This window comes from Oncorhynchus nerka, linkage group LG20 (assembly GCF_034236695.1).
Source record: "Oncorhynchus nerka isolate Pitt River linkage group LG20, Oner_Uvic_2.0, whole genome shotgun sequence".
Classification (NCBI taxonomy): Eukaryota; Metazoa; Chordata; class Actinopteri; order Salmoniformes; family Salmonidae; genus Oncorhynchus; species Oncorhynchus nerka.
Genome location: NC_088415.1, coordinates 41,266,434 through 41,283,164, shown reverse-complemented (window position 1 = coordinate 41,283,164; position 16,731 = coordinate 41,266,434). Strand labels below are relative to the sequence as shown.

Below are 16,731 nucleotides of genomic sequence, written 5' to 3'. Positions count from 1 at the left end.
GTGTGTATTGTTGTAAATGGTTAGATACTACTGCACTGTTGGAGCTAGAAACACAAGCATTTCTCTACACCCGCAATAACATCTGCTAAATATGTGAATGTGACAAATACAATTTGATTTGCCAATATACAGAATATCGCATTTCTATATGCAATTTGTCTGTTGAATATATTTGAGTCTTAATTGTATATTTAAACCCCAGATGTGTTTATAAGTGAAATGGGAGTCATATGATCTTAAGTGTAAATTGTATGTATTATTATATACAGGGTCCCTTTCTCTTATACAAACACTAAACACCCACACATTCAGTCACCAATAATGGTCCCTAAACTTATCATTGTCCACAAACATCTTCCTCTCTGATTCTCTCTCAACTGTGGTTTGGCAATGGTCAGGAGATTAGGAATAAGTTAAACAAGTAAGTGAACTTTTGGCTTTTGGTCTCTTAAAGACTGGAAAACAACGGGTAAACTGCCAATACACACCTGTTCAAAAGGGTAACGGTAAGCCTAAAACACTGATGTACGTTCTAACAGACTATCTTTGCCCAAATGTGGTTGTGTGTGTGTGTGTGTGTGTGTGTGTGTGCATGAAAACAGGATGGAGATCAATATATTAATTATTGTCCTTTTTCAAACATGCATCGTGAACATTTGTTGTTGTTGTTGATTGATTGCCCAAGTCAGTGTTCCTCAATCTCCTGGGAAGTCTTGCCCTGAGAGAGTGGTGGTGGTCGGCGAGTTCTGAATTGCTATGTGTGTGTGTGTGTTCAGGGCTGTTCACGAGTCAATCCGGAAGGCCAGCAGCTTGTCGGAGTGCAGGTTGTTGAGGGTGCGCAGGTCGGGCAAGTGCAGGAGCAGCTTGGGGAAGATGGACGCGCTCTCGTCGGGACGACGGCAGTGGATGAGGGAATGCAGGGCACGGATTAACCCCTCCTGGAGCTGTTCTACTGCCCCCATATCAACGATGCCAGAAAGGTCTAAGGAGACAAGAAGAGCGGGTGAGAGCTTGTTTGAGAGACACAATATCTATCTATCTATCTATGGATGTCTGCACAACTTTTGTCGGTTTATCGGTATGCTCATATTAAGCTCTTCATGCTTACTCGGTCACATTTTCTTATCATATCATTTAAGATCTACATCTCTTCTATGACTTCCTAATGCCATGTTGTTCATATTTACACTGCTTTAGTGATGAATTCAATGGCAATTTTCCCCCCTCACCTGCAGAGACCAGCACCACGGCCATGAACAGAGCCATCTCATCAGGCTCCAGCCTCAGAGTTCCCAGCTTCTCACTAAAGTCAAAGATGGCGTCGAGCAGCGCCCCCATCCCCAGCGCCCGCAGGGTGGACAGAGGGTACGTCTGGCCATTCAGGAAGGTCACCGTCCGCTCCTCAGGGTTAAACATTGTACAAAACCTCACCATCAACACCTGACCGAGACAGAAGACCCAGTGGAAGGTTAGTCGATATGGATCGGGATGACATTTATTGGGAGAGAGAATTAAGGCGTTTTGTCCTTTTCGTATTTCTATTTTCACAGCTGAAATAATCGGATTTAGGGCCAGTTTCCTGAGTACAGGTAAAGCCTAGTCCTGGACAAAAAGAAAGACTAATTTGAAAAAACAAGCGGTTATTACCTGGAAGGTGCCTGATTTGAGCAGCATGACCTGGTCGTGCTGGCTGAGCTCCTGGAAGCCAGGGATACCCTTAGCAAACTCAACCACTTCCCTCACTGCCGGGGTGAAACACTGGGAGAAAGACTCCCATATCTGCTGTCCAGAACGACTGGCCGCAGATACAGGACACGCATTGAGAGGACAGGCCTGAGGGATAGAGCGAGAAAGTTCGATTCAAATCCATACTATACTGTTTTTTAAAATATTTGTATTTATTTTTTAAACGTCACATATGTAAAGCTTCATAACAACTTTCTAACGACGCTTGGTTTACTCACCAGCACTTTGGTTCCAGCAGCTAATTTCCATGGACAGGATGTCTGAGTTTGCGGCTCTTGGGTCTCTTCCTTCATGGAGAAACTGTTGTGATTGGCCGAGCTGCCCCGTTGAGTTGTGCCCACATTAGACTGTCCGTGGTCATGATTGGACAAAGTAGCGGGGCAACTATAGCGACTTTTGTCCACAGAGGGGAACGTATGGTGGTTGTCATTGGTGTCTGGGCAGTGAGGGGCAAGGCCTGCAGGACAGGACTGGTACCCCTGGGTGGAGTCAGAGCCGAGGTGGGAGGAGCCATTGGCGTAGCTGGTCTCCTGAGATGTGTTGCTCTTGAACAGAGATGTTGTTGGTAAGTTGGTGATGTTGAGTTCACTCTTGGCTGCCCTGTCTTGGCTGCTGGAAGAGATGTCCTGATAGGCCCGCGAGATGGCTCTGATGGCCTCTTTAGAAGGAACCTCTGCTGGGCTGGGAGGGGCTTCGGAGACGGGGGAGGACTCTATGTCCATGGTGGCAGACTCATTCAGGCTGTTCATGTAGCTTTGCATCTCATCCAGAAGCCTCTGCTTCTCCCTCTTAGGGATACGGCCAAAACGCACAGCTGATGAAGACACAAACAGAGGGGACTGGTCAACATCTGGCCATAGTTCTCTTATAGATATTAAGTCTTAAGGTCCAGTCTACACAGAAACAAAAATAGAATGTTCATACATTCCGCTTCGTAACAAAAATGCATTAATTGCATCTTGTGTATTTCATGCATGAACGTGTAAGCAGTCTTTTGTGGGTCCCATCCCTCGTACTCTCCATCCCCCTCGCCAACAATATCCATCAGCTGAAAATGCTATTTATAGACCTCCATCTCCTCTCCTCTCCTTCCCTCCCTCTCTACTTTGTAAGTAGGGCAGTGGCTCATCGTGAACGTGATGTCACTGCTACTGCGACGGAGGGAGAGAAATAGAGGTGGGCTAGCACGCAAGGGGGAGGAAAGAGGTTGCAGAGAAGTAAGGTGAGAGTGAAGAGTAGTGTTGAAAATAGGAGCTTGCAGAGAGAACGTAGTGAGTGAAACACCAAAGTGGGATGTGACATAAGAGAGAAGCTTCAAATGGCGGTCCTGCTGCCGAGAGTTCTTCAACCAAGCCAGCACAATGCATGAGGCAAGATGTAAATGATCTATAATTCATAGAAACAAACTAACTTAAAGTGTTTGAGATCAAAACAAGATACTGCACTAAGCTATGACATCGGGGGAGAATTTTGTGTTCTGCTTCAGTGAAATGTATGACTGTGAACATCTGTGTTAACACATCTCTGGCACCATTACATGATCTCGTGGGCCTCTCTCTGCACTGTGCAATGCACTGTCCCTAAAGAGCATAGGATCTAGATCATGCTAAAAAAGAAGGGCTATAACAGTGACATTCTGTTACAGAAGATCTATGGAATTCTGCTATAGTCATTCGCATCAATCCACTTTGTTACGCGTGCATGGATAGTCTCTCGACTTTAGCTGGTCATTACAGTTGTGAGAATGGGCTTTAATGCACTGCGTTGTGGATGAAAGTGTTGGCTGTGTCTTTAAGAAGACGAACTGGTTTCGGGGAGGGAAAGGGACTTCAATATTTGCCTTGTCTATATGGTAATCCCAAGACCCACCAATCACAGGCTCCTGAGAAATCAGGACGTCTCCTGTCATGTGGACTGCAGGCAGTTGACTGAGAGGTTTTTCTGTTTTCACAACAGCTGCAGTCGAAGGAATGAGGTTTCTAGGTTGTGGTTCTTGACACTTTCGAGATCGTGCCTTTAACAGGGTCAATATGAGCGTTTTTCCTTCCATCAAAACATCTTCACTCGCCTCGTTTCTCGTACCCCACCTTTTGAGCGCCCAAACTGTCGACTGCATGCAGAAATCACACTTGGTTCACTTGGTAGATTAGGCAATGGATTAAGCACGAGAGAGAACACAGGAGGGTTGAAGCCACACTGAGAAGACACTGAAGGCAGGCAAACTATCCCAACTAGGTCACCATGTACCAGCATGCTATAGGTAAAATGCTTGCTGTGCTTTTTTAGGTCAACGGAAACCATCCCACACTATTTTCGTAATCCGTTATGATGGGGCAATTTATCAATACTTAGCTATCAAGGCTAAAAGTAAAGTAGGTGAGATTAGCTTTGCATACGGCTGATTAATTGTATGACAAGGACGGGCTGTTTTGTTCTGCATCTCGAGCTTAATTGTTTGCCGTCTCCCTCATTAATTGTTAAAGATGTTATAAGGGTAAACAGTATACAAGGTAATCAAGTTGCCCCTGTTCCAATTCCCCAAAATAATTCCTGTGTTTGCTGCAGTTTCCTGTATGACAGATAGCTTCAGGGACTTCAAGGCTCCCGTTCTCATAAATCACTGTCGGAGAGGAGAGAAGAGCGGGATAGAGGGAGAGCTCAGGGAACACGGAGGGGAGGAACATGGAGAGGGGAGGAATCTGAACAAGAGGAAGAAAGCCTGACTTTGAAACTTGTGAATGTGCAAGAGGCTGTGTGTATATAGGTTCTTTTCCAACGTGTGCCCTTCAACAGTAGGTCAGTGCAATGTCTCAGGCGAAAGATAAGGCTGGTGCAGTGCTGAGAAACTCTCATTGTATGGCCTCTAACGATTGTCTGAGCCTGCACTCTCAGTAAGATTTCACTCTAACTCTTACCATCTCTGGACATGCCCACGGAGAGGCATTTCTTGAAGCGACAGTGTTGGCAGCGGTTGCGGTTCATTCTCATAATGAGGCAGTTCTCGTTCTTCACACACATCTTGTAGTTGATGTTTTGCTGAATGCTGCGACGGAAGAAGCCCTAGACAGGATATTCAAGCAGATGTAAAGTTAGTTTGAAATGGTGAACGTGAATGTGACCCACCACCTTATTATACACAGTAGGAGTGCATCTGAAATGGTCAAAAGAGGTGTGCTATATAGCGACTAGGGAGCCATTTCAGGGGCACTTACTGTATGCGTTTAGTCATCATGGTCTTCTTACCTTGCAACCCTCACAGGCGTGCACTCCGTAGTGGAACCCAGATGCAATGTCTCCACACACTGTACACAGGAGCACCATACCGCCAGTCTCTGTAGAGATATATATATATATATATAGAGACAGAGGTACAGCCAGTCAGAAATGTGATCATAAGTGAAGGTGACTACCGACCTACGTCACAAGCAACAAAAGACGTCGTGTAGTGTACATTACAGAAAAGGATTGTGGGAGGAGATGAGTATTGGATAGGGGTGGATGTTTTGGTTTAGGCTAGAAAGAGTAAGGAGGGATGACAAAAGAAGGCCGGAAGGAATGCTACTCACTGGTGAAAGGTCCTGTGAATCCACTAGGCCTTTTCCCAGCGATGGGGTGTTGGTACGAGTGCTGGTGGGTGGACGTTGATGTAGCCACATTGTAGACTTCTGGGAAGTGGAACACCAGCTTGGAGGATGATGGAGGTGTGCATCCTCCCCCTCTCTGGCCCTTCAGGGACCCGAGTTCTGTGAAGGTGATCTCCTCTGGGGAGGAGGGCTGGGAGAGGGTGGAGGAGGGGGACTGGGTCTGGTACCCACTGGACGGGCTGCCAGGGCTGGGGCTGCCGGAGGAGCGCGCATACAGAATGACACCTCCTGTTGGAAAAACAGAGACCGAGGTAGTGGGGTTAGTCAGATAGCTGAAAAGAAGTTTACTCTAAAAAAAAAAGGTCACCGAGTTCAGGAAGTGGTGCAGAATGCAACGTTTAAAGGCATGCAAAAGCATACAGTGGTTCTTCCTTTAAAAGTTGAGGTTATGCCGCTACCGTTTGTGGTAGATGGTGGCAAAAGACAGCTCTCTGTAGGACTAATAGGTATAATTGTGCATCCAGGGAGAGAAAAGGTGGCAAAAATGGTTGGAAGCACAGTAACAGAGTGAGCGCGGATTCTGTCTCAACCAAACTCACACTAACCACGTTTCCATCCACGGTTTTATGCGCGTAAAGTCATAAAAACGTTTTTCACAACAGCAGTGATGTTTTTCACAACAGATGTGATGGAAACAGGAAGTGTCGGTACAATTTCATAAATGCCAACAGATGATTTGTTTGTTTGACATGGGGATCTTTTGTGTCTGTAAAATAAATGACGCGAGAAATAGCGGTGGAAATTATTTTATGCCCAAATATAGATATAATAACCATAATATGGAAGTAAACTTGGAGTCACACGATTACATGTTGTGTGGTCCTTCCACTATGACTCGTTGGGAAAGCATGCAAGTTTATTAGGCTACCAGAGGTTGAGGCTAAAGATGAAATAAGTTCCGATGAACTTCACAGGGTGGTGAAAGTGCAAGCTGATGAGCTTGATGCTCCTTTCCAATAAATAGCAAAGGTCTTATTCTGGTGACATAATCATCAATGCTTGGCTACCATTTGACATGTAAAAATAAAATGTTGCTCTTTTGTCCACAATAATCTCATCATGTAAGCCAAGGTTCCCCAAATGCCAACCCCCAAGTTCTGAGCAAAGAAAAATTGTGCTTACATTTTTAAATTCATTGTTGTACATAAAAGACTGTAAAAACACCAGGAAATCCGCTCCAAGTGATTTTTGTTTTGGAAATATTTTCCCATGCATAATAAAGAGATGTTAAAAGTCAAGGGTTGTGAATACTTTCTACACACAAAATAATTGTGTTACAGCCTGAATTTAAAATGGATAATAGTGTTCAACGTGTTTTTTGAATGACTGCCTCATCTCTGTACTCCTCAGTCGAGCAGTGAATTTCAAACACAGATTCAACCACAAAGACCAGGGAGGTTTTCCAATGCCTCACAAATCTATTGGTAATAATTTTTTAAAAGCAGACATTGAATCTTCCTTTGAGCATGGTGAAGTTGTTCATTAGACTTTGGATGGTGTATCAATACACCCAGTCACTACAAAGATGGTGTCCTAACTCGGTTGCCGGAGAGGACGGAAACTGCACAGGGATTTCACCATGAGGCCAATGATGACTTTAAAACAGTTAGAGTTTAATGGCTGTGATAGGAAAAAACTGAGGATGGACCAAAAACAGCGTAGTTACTCCACAATACTAACCTAAATGACAGAGTGAAAAGAAGGAAGCCTAAACAGAATGCAAATATTCCAAAACATGCATCATGTTTGTATCAAGGCACTAAAGTCATACTTCAAAAAATGACAAAGCAGTTTGTAAGTTTCTATTTCTAAGTGGCCGAATTACAGTTTTGACTTAAATCTGCTTGAAAATCTATGGCAAGACCTGAAAATGGTCATTGATCATTGCTCAACAACCAATTTGACAGAGCTTTAAGAATTTTGAAAAGAATAAAATGGGCAAATACTGCACAATCCAGGTGTGGAAAGCTCTTAGAGATTTACCCAGAAAGACTAATCTCTGCCAAATGTGCTTTTACAAAGCATTGCCTCGGGGTGTAAATACTTATATATTTTTGCAAAAATTTCTAAAAACACATGTTTCTACTTTAACATTATGGGGTATTGTGTGAAAAGTAGAAACATGCGTTTTTACACCCCGAGGCAATGCAAATACTTATATATTTTTGCAAAAATTTCTAAAAACACATGTTTCTACTTTAACATGATGGGGTATTGTGTGTAGATGAATGAGAAAAAAAGTACATTTACTCCATTTTTAATTCAGGCTGTAACACAATGTGGAATAAGTCAAGGGGTGCGAATACTTTCTGACTGCACTGTATGTGATCGTATACAAATGTAAGCAAGGGATGAAATTATTGTTTTAGTCAAATATTATGTCTGTTTTGGCTTCTTTCGGTCAATTTGCAATCTAAAATGTATTTTTTATTATGTTCCGGCCCCCCGACCATCCGCTCAAGAAAAAAAATTGGCTGAATCTAGTTGATGATCCCCGATGTAGGCCAAACGTGTGATATATAACAATATTTTTAAAAAATGTGAGAAAACCCATCAGTAAAATTGCGATGAAAACCCATTTAACTTGCATTTTTTTATTCGGTACATGGGAATTTAAATGATATGGAAACACATTTCTGGTAGGAAAGTGCGCATACTGTTTATGCGGATTTGAGAATATTCACATGAAAATCTGTCGCCAATTGAATGGAAACCTAGCTAGACATTTTTTTGCGTCACGCAAACAACTTCAGTATTTATATAGGCAGTCAATATAGATTACAGTAAATAAATCAACGTTGCTCTTTTTCTGTTTTTCATTATTTTTTAAAGTTATCCTCTGTTCGTCTGCCTTCGCATCCTCTCTAAAAAATATTTTTGCATCTCCGAGACACGGCCGCGCGGGCTATGCGGTGCTTCCGCTCCCTCCTTGCCCAGCGGGCGCCCGCAAGCAGCACGACACCTGACCGCCGACTCACATGGACTTCTGACACGGTTACTGCCTGGACCAAATTTGCAGTATCGTGTAGACATTTACAACAATCACAACCCGGTTCCGTGATTAAAATAAATATACTGGGGGAGTCCCAGGGATGCTGTGGTAGTGAACTGTACTCGTTTCGTCACCGACAGTAAGCTATGGAGAAAGTGAATCCCGTTTTCCCATAGAGAGAGAACCACTCGAACGGGCTACCTAATAAAAAAAAATATAAAAAACATTTCTTGGTGAGTTTGTGAGACAGGTGGCTGCTATATTTTTATCACTGCCCTACACAAGGTGTCATGGCAATAGTTAGCCTATCGTATGTATACTTCGAATATAAACTACACTGAACAAAAATATAAACTAACATGTAAAGTTCTGGACCCATGTTTCATGAGCTGAAATAAAAGATTCCAGAAATGTTCCATTTGTGCACAAATTTGTTTACATCCCTGTTAGTGAGCATTTCTCATTTGCCACTGTTAGTGAGCATTTCTCATTTGCCAAGATAATCCATCCAACTGACAGTTGTGGCATATCAAGAAGCTGATTAAACAGCATGATCATTACACATGTGCACCTTGTGCTGGGGACAATAAAAGGCAACTCCAAAATGTGCAGTTCTGTCACACAACACAATGCCACAGATGCCTCAAGTTGAGGGAGTGTATAATTGGCATGGTGACTGCCGGAATGTCCAACAGAGCTGTTGCTAGAGAATTTAATGTTCATTTCTCTACCATAAGCCGCCTCCAATGTAATTTTAAAGAATTTGTCAGTACATCCAACCGGCCTCACAAGCTTAGACCACATGTAACCATGCCAGCTCAGGACCTCCACATCCGGCTACTTCAAAAAACAGATGAAGCAACGCCTCTCCCCTATTGGATCTACATAGTTTGTGTGTATGCATTGATATGTAGACTACGTGTGCCTTTAAAAAAATGTAGTTCTGTCCTTGAGCTGTTCTTGTCTATTAATGTTCTGTATTATGTTCCGTTTTATGTTTTGTGTGGACCCCAGGAAGAGTAGCTGCTGCTTTTGCAACAGCTAATGGGGATTCTAATAAAATACCAAATACCTGTGGGATCGTCTGAGGGGGTGCTGAGGAGTTTCTGTCTGTAATAAAGCACTTGTGGGAAAAAAATCATTCTGATTGGCTGGGCCTGGCTCCTCAGTGGGTGGGCGTGGCTCCCAAGTGGGTGGACCGATACCCTCTCAGGCCCCATAATGGCAAAGCAAATTTATAAAACATAACTGAAATATCACATTTACATAACTATTCAGACCATTTACGCAGTACTTGCTGAAGCACCTTTGGCAGTGATTACAGCCTTGAGTCTTATTGTGTATGATTCGACAAGCTTGGCACACCTGTATTTGGGGAGTTTCTCCCATTCCTCTGCAGATCCTCTCAAGCTCTGTCAGGTTGGATGGGGAGTGTCACTGCACAGCTATTTTCAGGTCTCTCCAGAGATGATCGGGTTCAAGTCCGGGCTCTGGTTGGGCCACTCAAGGACATTCAGAGATGCGTCCCGAAGCCACCCGAGTTGTCTTGGCTGTGTGCTTAGGGTCGTTGTCTTGTTGGAAGGTGAACCTTCGCCCCAGTCTGAGGTTCTGAGCCCTCTGAAGCAGGTTTTCAACAGGGATCTTTGTACTTTGCCCCTTTAATCGTTGCCTTTATCCTGACTAGTCTCCCTTTCCTTGCCGCTGAAAAAACATCCCCACAGCATGATGCTGCCACCACCATGCTTCACTGTAGAGATGTTGCCAGGTTTTCACCCAGACGTGACGCTTGGGATTCAGGCCAAAGAGTTCAATCTTGGTTTCATCAGTCCAGAGAATCTTGTTTCTCATGGTTTGAGAGTCTTTAGGTGCCTTTTGGCAAACTCCAAGCGGCCTGTCATGTGCCTTTTACTGAGGGGTGGCTTCAGTCTGGCTCTACCATACAGGTCTGATTGGTGGAGTGCTGCAGAGATGGTTGTCCTTCTGGAAGGTTCTCCCATCTCCACAGAGGAACTCTGGAGCTCTGTCAGAGTGACCATCGGGTTCTTGGTCACCTCCCTGGCCAAGGCCCTTCTCCCCCGATTGCTCCGTTTGGCTGGGCGGAGAGCTCTAGGAAGAGTCTTGGTGGTTCCAAACTTCTTCCATTTAAGAATGATTGAGGCCACTGTGTTCATGGGGACCTTCAATGCTGCAGACATTTTTGGGTACCCTTCCCCAGATCTGTGCCTCGACACAATCCTGTCTCGGAGCTCTGCGGACAATTCCTTCGACCTCAAGGCTTGGTTTTTGCTCTGACATGCACTGTCAACTGTGGGACCTTATATAGACAGCTGTGTGCCATTCCAAATCATGTCCAATCAATTGAATCTACCACAGGTGGACTCCAATCAAGTTGTAGAAACATCTCAAGGATGATCAATGGAAACAGGATGCACTTGAGAGCTCAATTTCAAGTGTCATAGCAAATGATCTGAATACTAATGTAAATAAGGTATCAGATTTTTATTTGTAATAAATTTGCTAAAATTGATAAACCTGTTTTCGCTTTGTCATTATGGGGTATTTTTGTATAGATTGCTGAGAGAAAAAAAACATTTAATACATTTTAGAATACGGCTTTAACGTAACAAAATGTGGGAAAAGTCAAGAGGTATGAATACTTGTCGAAGGCACTGTATATTCCCAAATACTATGCACCTGTCATGGAGTCTTACATTTGTATGAGAAACATGAGTAAATCTGCCCTGGGCTTGTATTTCTTTCCTCTTATTGACTTCTCCGTTTTTCCCTGTGGTGCTGCTGAACCAAGTATTTGTTTATCTCGAGTGTTTTTATAATCCCTCAGCCAGCACGTGCTACAGGATTTATTATTGACACACTGCAGAGCCAGAGATCTAGAGCAAGTCTTAGCAGACATATGACAGGGACCTGCTGTCCTGTTCTGGCCAGCCACTACCTGAGACTGGAAACAGACTGCCTCCAGACCCAGCCGGGGCTTTGCCAAACCTCCACACCCACCCAAACACATTGCATATCCACTTGAACACTCACATGTGAGCTACTTCTGTGTTTACGTTTGTGAGCGCCCTTTAGGACTGAACTACTATGCCATAAATGGTAGCCTAGTCAATAAATAATCAGCTTTTACAGGCCTCTCCAAGGCTAAGCTTGACTATACTGCCATATACTGTTCGGTGCTCCCATAATATACCATTACATAGAGCTCTTTGCCAAGTATAGGGCCTGGCCTTTTTTGTCAATTAACTCCAATTCAGAGGACATCATGGTATGGCCCTCATGACAGGAGAGAAAATATAGGGGGCCATAGGAATTTGTGAATTGTCTTTGATGTTCACCCAGTAGGATTATACTACATAGCCCATAGCAAACTCCAGAGGATGCCCCATGTAACTCAGAGAAGACAAAAGAGCCATACTCTCACTGGCAAGCCAGTTAGAATTGAGGTCAGTGCAGACAGACACTAGTGTTAATTGTGGAATCGGCAGCAGGTTGGATAGTGAGGCGAGCAGCTTCCCATCGTGAGGTCAGTAACCCCTACAGCCACTAATCTGCCTGCGTGGGTGAGTAGAGCCAGGCAGGCAGAGAAATGTGAGCATTGAGCACTTTACAGGCACAACAATCCTTCCGCCCATCTTCCTCCCCCCTATTCTATCCTTCCTCTTGTTTGCGCTCTGCTGTGCTGTGGGTCAGGAAGCCACACACAACGCTGTAAGGCTGCTAGTGTTTTGTGCAATGACCGGTCATGGAGGGTGGCACACATTCGGCTCCATACGATGTTTACGCCACATAAATGTTAGATTATAACAGTCAGTGAATTAATGTTGATGTAATATTAAAGCCAGGATCCAAATGTACAGTTGCAAATGCATCCTATGTAATACGAGGATGCAACAGGATGATGAGCTAAGTAAATACTGTACATTACAGTAAACATCATATACCCACGAGGAGTGTGTTTTGATGTCTATAACATTAACCTAGCTAGGAGTAGAGAAGTAGGTCACGGTCTCAGTTAAAGGTGAATTGTCTTTGGATGTGCACTCTGTGGCTGAAACAGATGCTGCAGCAGGAGGGAAGCATTCACAGCTTGTCCAATTTCACCTGCCCCCAGTGGGCCAAAGGGCCTCAACGGGGTTGAATAGAATGAGTTATATTATGAGATTGCCTGCATGTATATTTAATGTACGAGTTTGGGACAGATGTTTATGCAAGGGACATACGCTATAGGAATCAGGACTAATGTATTTGCTTAGAATACAATAAAGCGCACATGAGGTGGGAAAACGTGACTACAGACAAAGTTAATGCATGAAATGGCTGATCCACTGACCGACCAACCCCCCCCCCTTCCATCACCTCAGGCAGCATCACAACAGAAGTGTCCGAGAGAGAGAAGACAGAGCTGAGAGAGATAGAGAACTGCAGGGGAGGAGGTCCTGGGATATCACGCGCCGCACGCGGCTCTGCAAGTGCGTCAACGTGAGGATGAATTGAGAATGCGAGGAGTGCATTCAGTGGGAAGACTCGCGCTGCATGAAGCTCCCATCAGAAGTCAGAATTTCTAAGCACCCCACGCGGCATATAGTCCCTGTCATAATTAAAGAGGAAAAATAAATAGAGCAGGATGTAGCGTTGGCTGAGGATGTTCTGAGTTCGCTCCAAGGAGACCCATGTACCGCATAGCACAACCTGGTCTCAGAGCACTTCGTGTTATTCTGTATGTAACTCAGGAACACTCCATTTAGTATGATATGTTATGTTTGGTATGGTTACATAAGACATAGTGGATGGGTGGGTGTGGTATGGTTATATAAGACAGGGTGGATAGGTGGGTGTATAACACAAACATCTAGCAAACCAAGTTAGAATCTTATCACAGACAACATTAGCGTTTTAGCTACTTTGCAACTACTTAGCATATTAGCTATCCCTTCACCTAACCTAAATCCTAAATTTAACCCTAGCCTAGCCAAATGTAGGCACATATATAAAGGCCAATAGTTACTGAATACGTTATTGAATGTATTTTTGTTTAGCAATAAATTATTAAGATAGTAAAGAATGCAGAGCTCTGACGTGACCCATTGCCCTCTACAGATAATAACTGACATGGAACAAGTTCTGACATGGAGCGTGAGTCTTCCCACTGAATGCACTCCTCGCATTCTCAAGTCATCCTCACGTCGATGCACTTACAGAGTGCATCACAATATTTGTTCACCTATTCCACTTCCAGCTGTTGAGTGGTTCCAGTCCATGTGATGGAAACGACTGTGGAAACGGGTGCCTTGGCCCAAGCCGTTTCCATCCATGTACTGGAACGTGACTGCAGAGTTAGTAAATGAATTACCACTCAACAGCCGGAAGTGGAATAGGTGAACAAATATTATGATGCCTGGTGTACTTTGGCTAACCTCAATGAAACAACGCCCAGAGCTTCCCATGGCCATAAACTTTGCCTTATGAACCAATATCACTGCTCCCGCCTCCAATAGTAATCACAACACTTCTACCTATTTATTATCTCAATGCCAACTGGGTGGTATAGAGCAGGGGTTTACACACTTTTTCACTCAGGCCCCCCTTCCATCATTGGGGAATATCCCATGGCTCCCTGCACACCCGCGCCACGTCTATTTCTGTGCGCACAAGCACTGTTCTTGACACATTGTTCACACTCCTCTTGTTGGTGGAGACAATTTTGCCAGTTTAAAGCTTAGTTCCTGCAATTCTATACATTTTGTCATGTGGTGCGAAGAATATTTAGCAGTTTTAAAGCTTCTTTTTGTGCAATTCTATAATGAAATTCTATTTAAAAAAATTGTTGTAATCTATGGGCAAAGAAAAAGCCATATCTCAGACTGGCCAATAAAAAGACACTGGACAGAGATATGTCTTTTTCTTTGTAACTCTGCCTAGAAGGACAGCATGCCGGAGTCACCTCTTCACTGTTGACGTTGAGACTGGTGTTTTGCGGGTACTATTTAATGAAGTTGCCAGTTGAGGACTTGTGAGGCGTCTGTTTCTCAAACTAGACACTAATGTACTTGTCCTCTTGCTTAGTTGTGCACCAGGGCCTCCCACTCCTCTTTCCATTCCGGTTAGAGACAGTTTGCGTGGTTCTGTGAAGGGAGTAGTACACAGCGTTGTACGAGATCGTCAGTTTCTTGGAAAGCTCTTGCATGGAATAGCCTTCATTTCTCAGAACAAGAATAGACATGACTTTCAGAATAAAGTTATTTGTTTCCAGCCATTTTGAGCCTGTAAACAAACCAACAAATGATAATGCTCCAGATACTCAACTAGTCTAAAGAAGGCCAGTTTTATTGCTTCTTTAATCAGAACAACAGTTTTCAGCTGTGCTAACATAATTGCAAAAGGGTTTTCTAATGATCAATTAGTCTTTTAAAATGGTAAACTTGGATTAGCTAACACAACGTGCCATTAGAACAAAGGAGTTTGCTGATAATGGGCCTCTGTAGATATTCCATTAAACATTTTTTTTTTTTTTTTTAAATCAGCCGTTTCCAGCTACAACAGTCATTTACAACCAGAACAATGTCTACAATGTATTTCTGATCAATTTGATTGGACACTTTTTTTGCTTTTCTTTCAAAAACAAGGACATTTCTAAGTGAAGCCAAACTTTTGAACGGAGGTGTATATAAAAAAAAGGGGTCGCCCCACAGTTTGGGAACCACTGGTATAGAGATTCATTTGATTTAGATACGCACGAAAACAAAATAATCTACCTATTGCTTGCAAAAGGCATCGAATGCGTTGGAACCAATGACAGGTCGCTCCACGTGAGTTTGTTTTTATGAGGAAAAACAGGAAGTGGATCAACAAAGCTGCGTGAACTTCAAGCACTGTCACGTATCATCATCGTCAAACTTTGTAACATTTTCGGAGTGCACCTTTGCAGGCTTAAAAGAAAACACCCACTTCTTGGGATGTTACAACTTTCATGACTTATATCAAATCAGGGTTGATTTCATTTTCCAGGTTCATGCATGGGAGGTTAATGCACAAAAAGCATGACGGTCCTGCTATAAAGATGAATTGTTCTCATCTCGCAATTTGATAAACATATAGAATTGGACATGCAGTGCTAGCCTAATAACATAGTTTTCAATCGTATTAACTCGACTGCCTTTCTAACATATGCTGATGAGGAGACACTTAATGCAAAGCCTCATAATGGGAACGTATTTGCGCACAATTACGCACGACTGCAAAGAGAAACCATACCAATGCAACACAATAACAAAAATGTTAAAAACAAATTTAAAAACCTTCAGCATTCTCAACTAAGCAGGTATAACTCCAACGCCAAATGCAATATTGAACTACAAAAAAATTGCAACAAATATAATCACAATCATAATTACTTACCACCTGGAGTGTCCATGTTTCTTGATGTGTCTTTTGCTTGCTGTGGTGAATGATGCTGACTTTTCGATATATAGCTGCAGGACCAATACTCAAGGGGAGACAGGTAGGAGTCGAGAACTAGTTATGCGTGGATAACTGACCCATAGAACGAGCGCGCGGTTGAAGACAATCCTATTGATCTGCCAATCGACTGAAACTTCCGTCGTATACTGTAAGCACAGTTATGTCCAGATGTATGCTATGCAGAACAGTTATGTCTAAGTGTCTCAGGTGTGCAGGAGAGATTTTCTCGGAAGCTACCTGAATCCGTTCTGCGCTCTGAAGAACTCTAGGCTACTAGACTAGTGAGTTGCTTGGTTCAGCGGATTTGAGTGTCACAAGCCGAGAACAAACAAGTGATTTTCTGAAATCCCAAGAATACACAGCCCCATCAGCATCTCCGAAAATGAACTGAATTTAGCCAGGCTAGACACACCCAATAATACACCAATCCACCACTCCCACATCAATAACGTTTTCAGGTAACTGAAATAAATGGGACTCGCTCCCGGTGTCCTCTCTCAACTTCGGTTGTGTCTGTTTGGTTAAAGGGGTGCATCTCATCTCACTATATGTCCCCTGTTAATTCACTCTACTGTCACTCTCTCCCTCCTTCCTTTTACTATTGGATGTGTTCTCATTGGCCGGTACCCAGAGCTGAGGGGAGTTTTAATGTGCTTATTCAACCTGACCTGCTATGTTTTTACTAAAGCCACGATGCATGTGCACTTTGCATGTGCCGGGGCGAGCGCTCAGCGCTGCCCTACTGACATACATTTTATGCATAATACTGAGCGTGCGATAACGAGAGGTGGGAGGATGAGGCACATGCACAATGGGCAGGGCTCACCGTGACTGGTATGGTAGTTGTTACAAAGATTGGTCGCGTTGCATTAC

General features: G+C 43.5%; 1 protein-coding gene across 1 annotated transcript; it reads right to left on the bottom strand.

Moving 5' to 3' along the window:
• Positions 1 to 236: 236 nt before the first annotated feature.
• Positions 237 to 16,456, bottom strand: LOC115102548 (nuclear receptor subfamily 1 group D member 1-like). The gene is made up of 8 exons (XM_029622630.2): positions 15,796 to 16,456; positions 5,313 to 5,618; positions 4,990 to 5,078; positions 4,662 to 4,806; positions 1,965 to 2,560; positions 1,648 to 1,833; positions 1,230 to 1,440; positions 237 to 982 (listed from the first exon to the last, which is right to left on the bottom strand). The coding sequence occupies exons 1-8, from the start codon at positions 15,809 to 15,811 to the stop codon at positions 783 to 785; spliced, it is 1,749 nt and encodes a 582-aa protein (XP_029478490.1). The 5' UTR covers positions 15,812 to 16,456; the 3' UTR covers positions 237 to 782.
• Positions 16,457 to 16,731: the final 275 nt, after the last annotated feature.

Coding starts and splice junctions, on each gene's coding strand:
- LOC115102548 (XM_029622630.2), bottom strand. Junction 4,807..4,989: donor ACGCCTGTGAGGGTTGCAAG/GTAAGAAGACCA, acceptor TATCCTGTCTAG/GGCTTCTTCCGTCGCAGCAT. Junction 1,441..1,647: donor TCAAATCAGGCACCTTCCAG/GTAATAACCGCT, acceptor TGTCTCGGTCAG/GTGTTGATGGTGAGGTTTTG.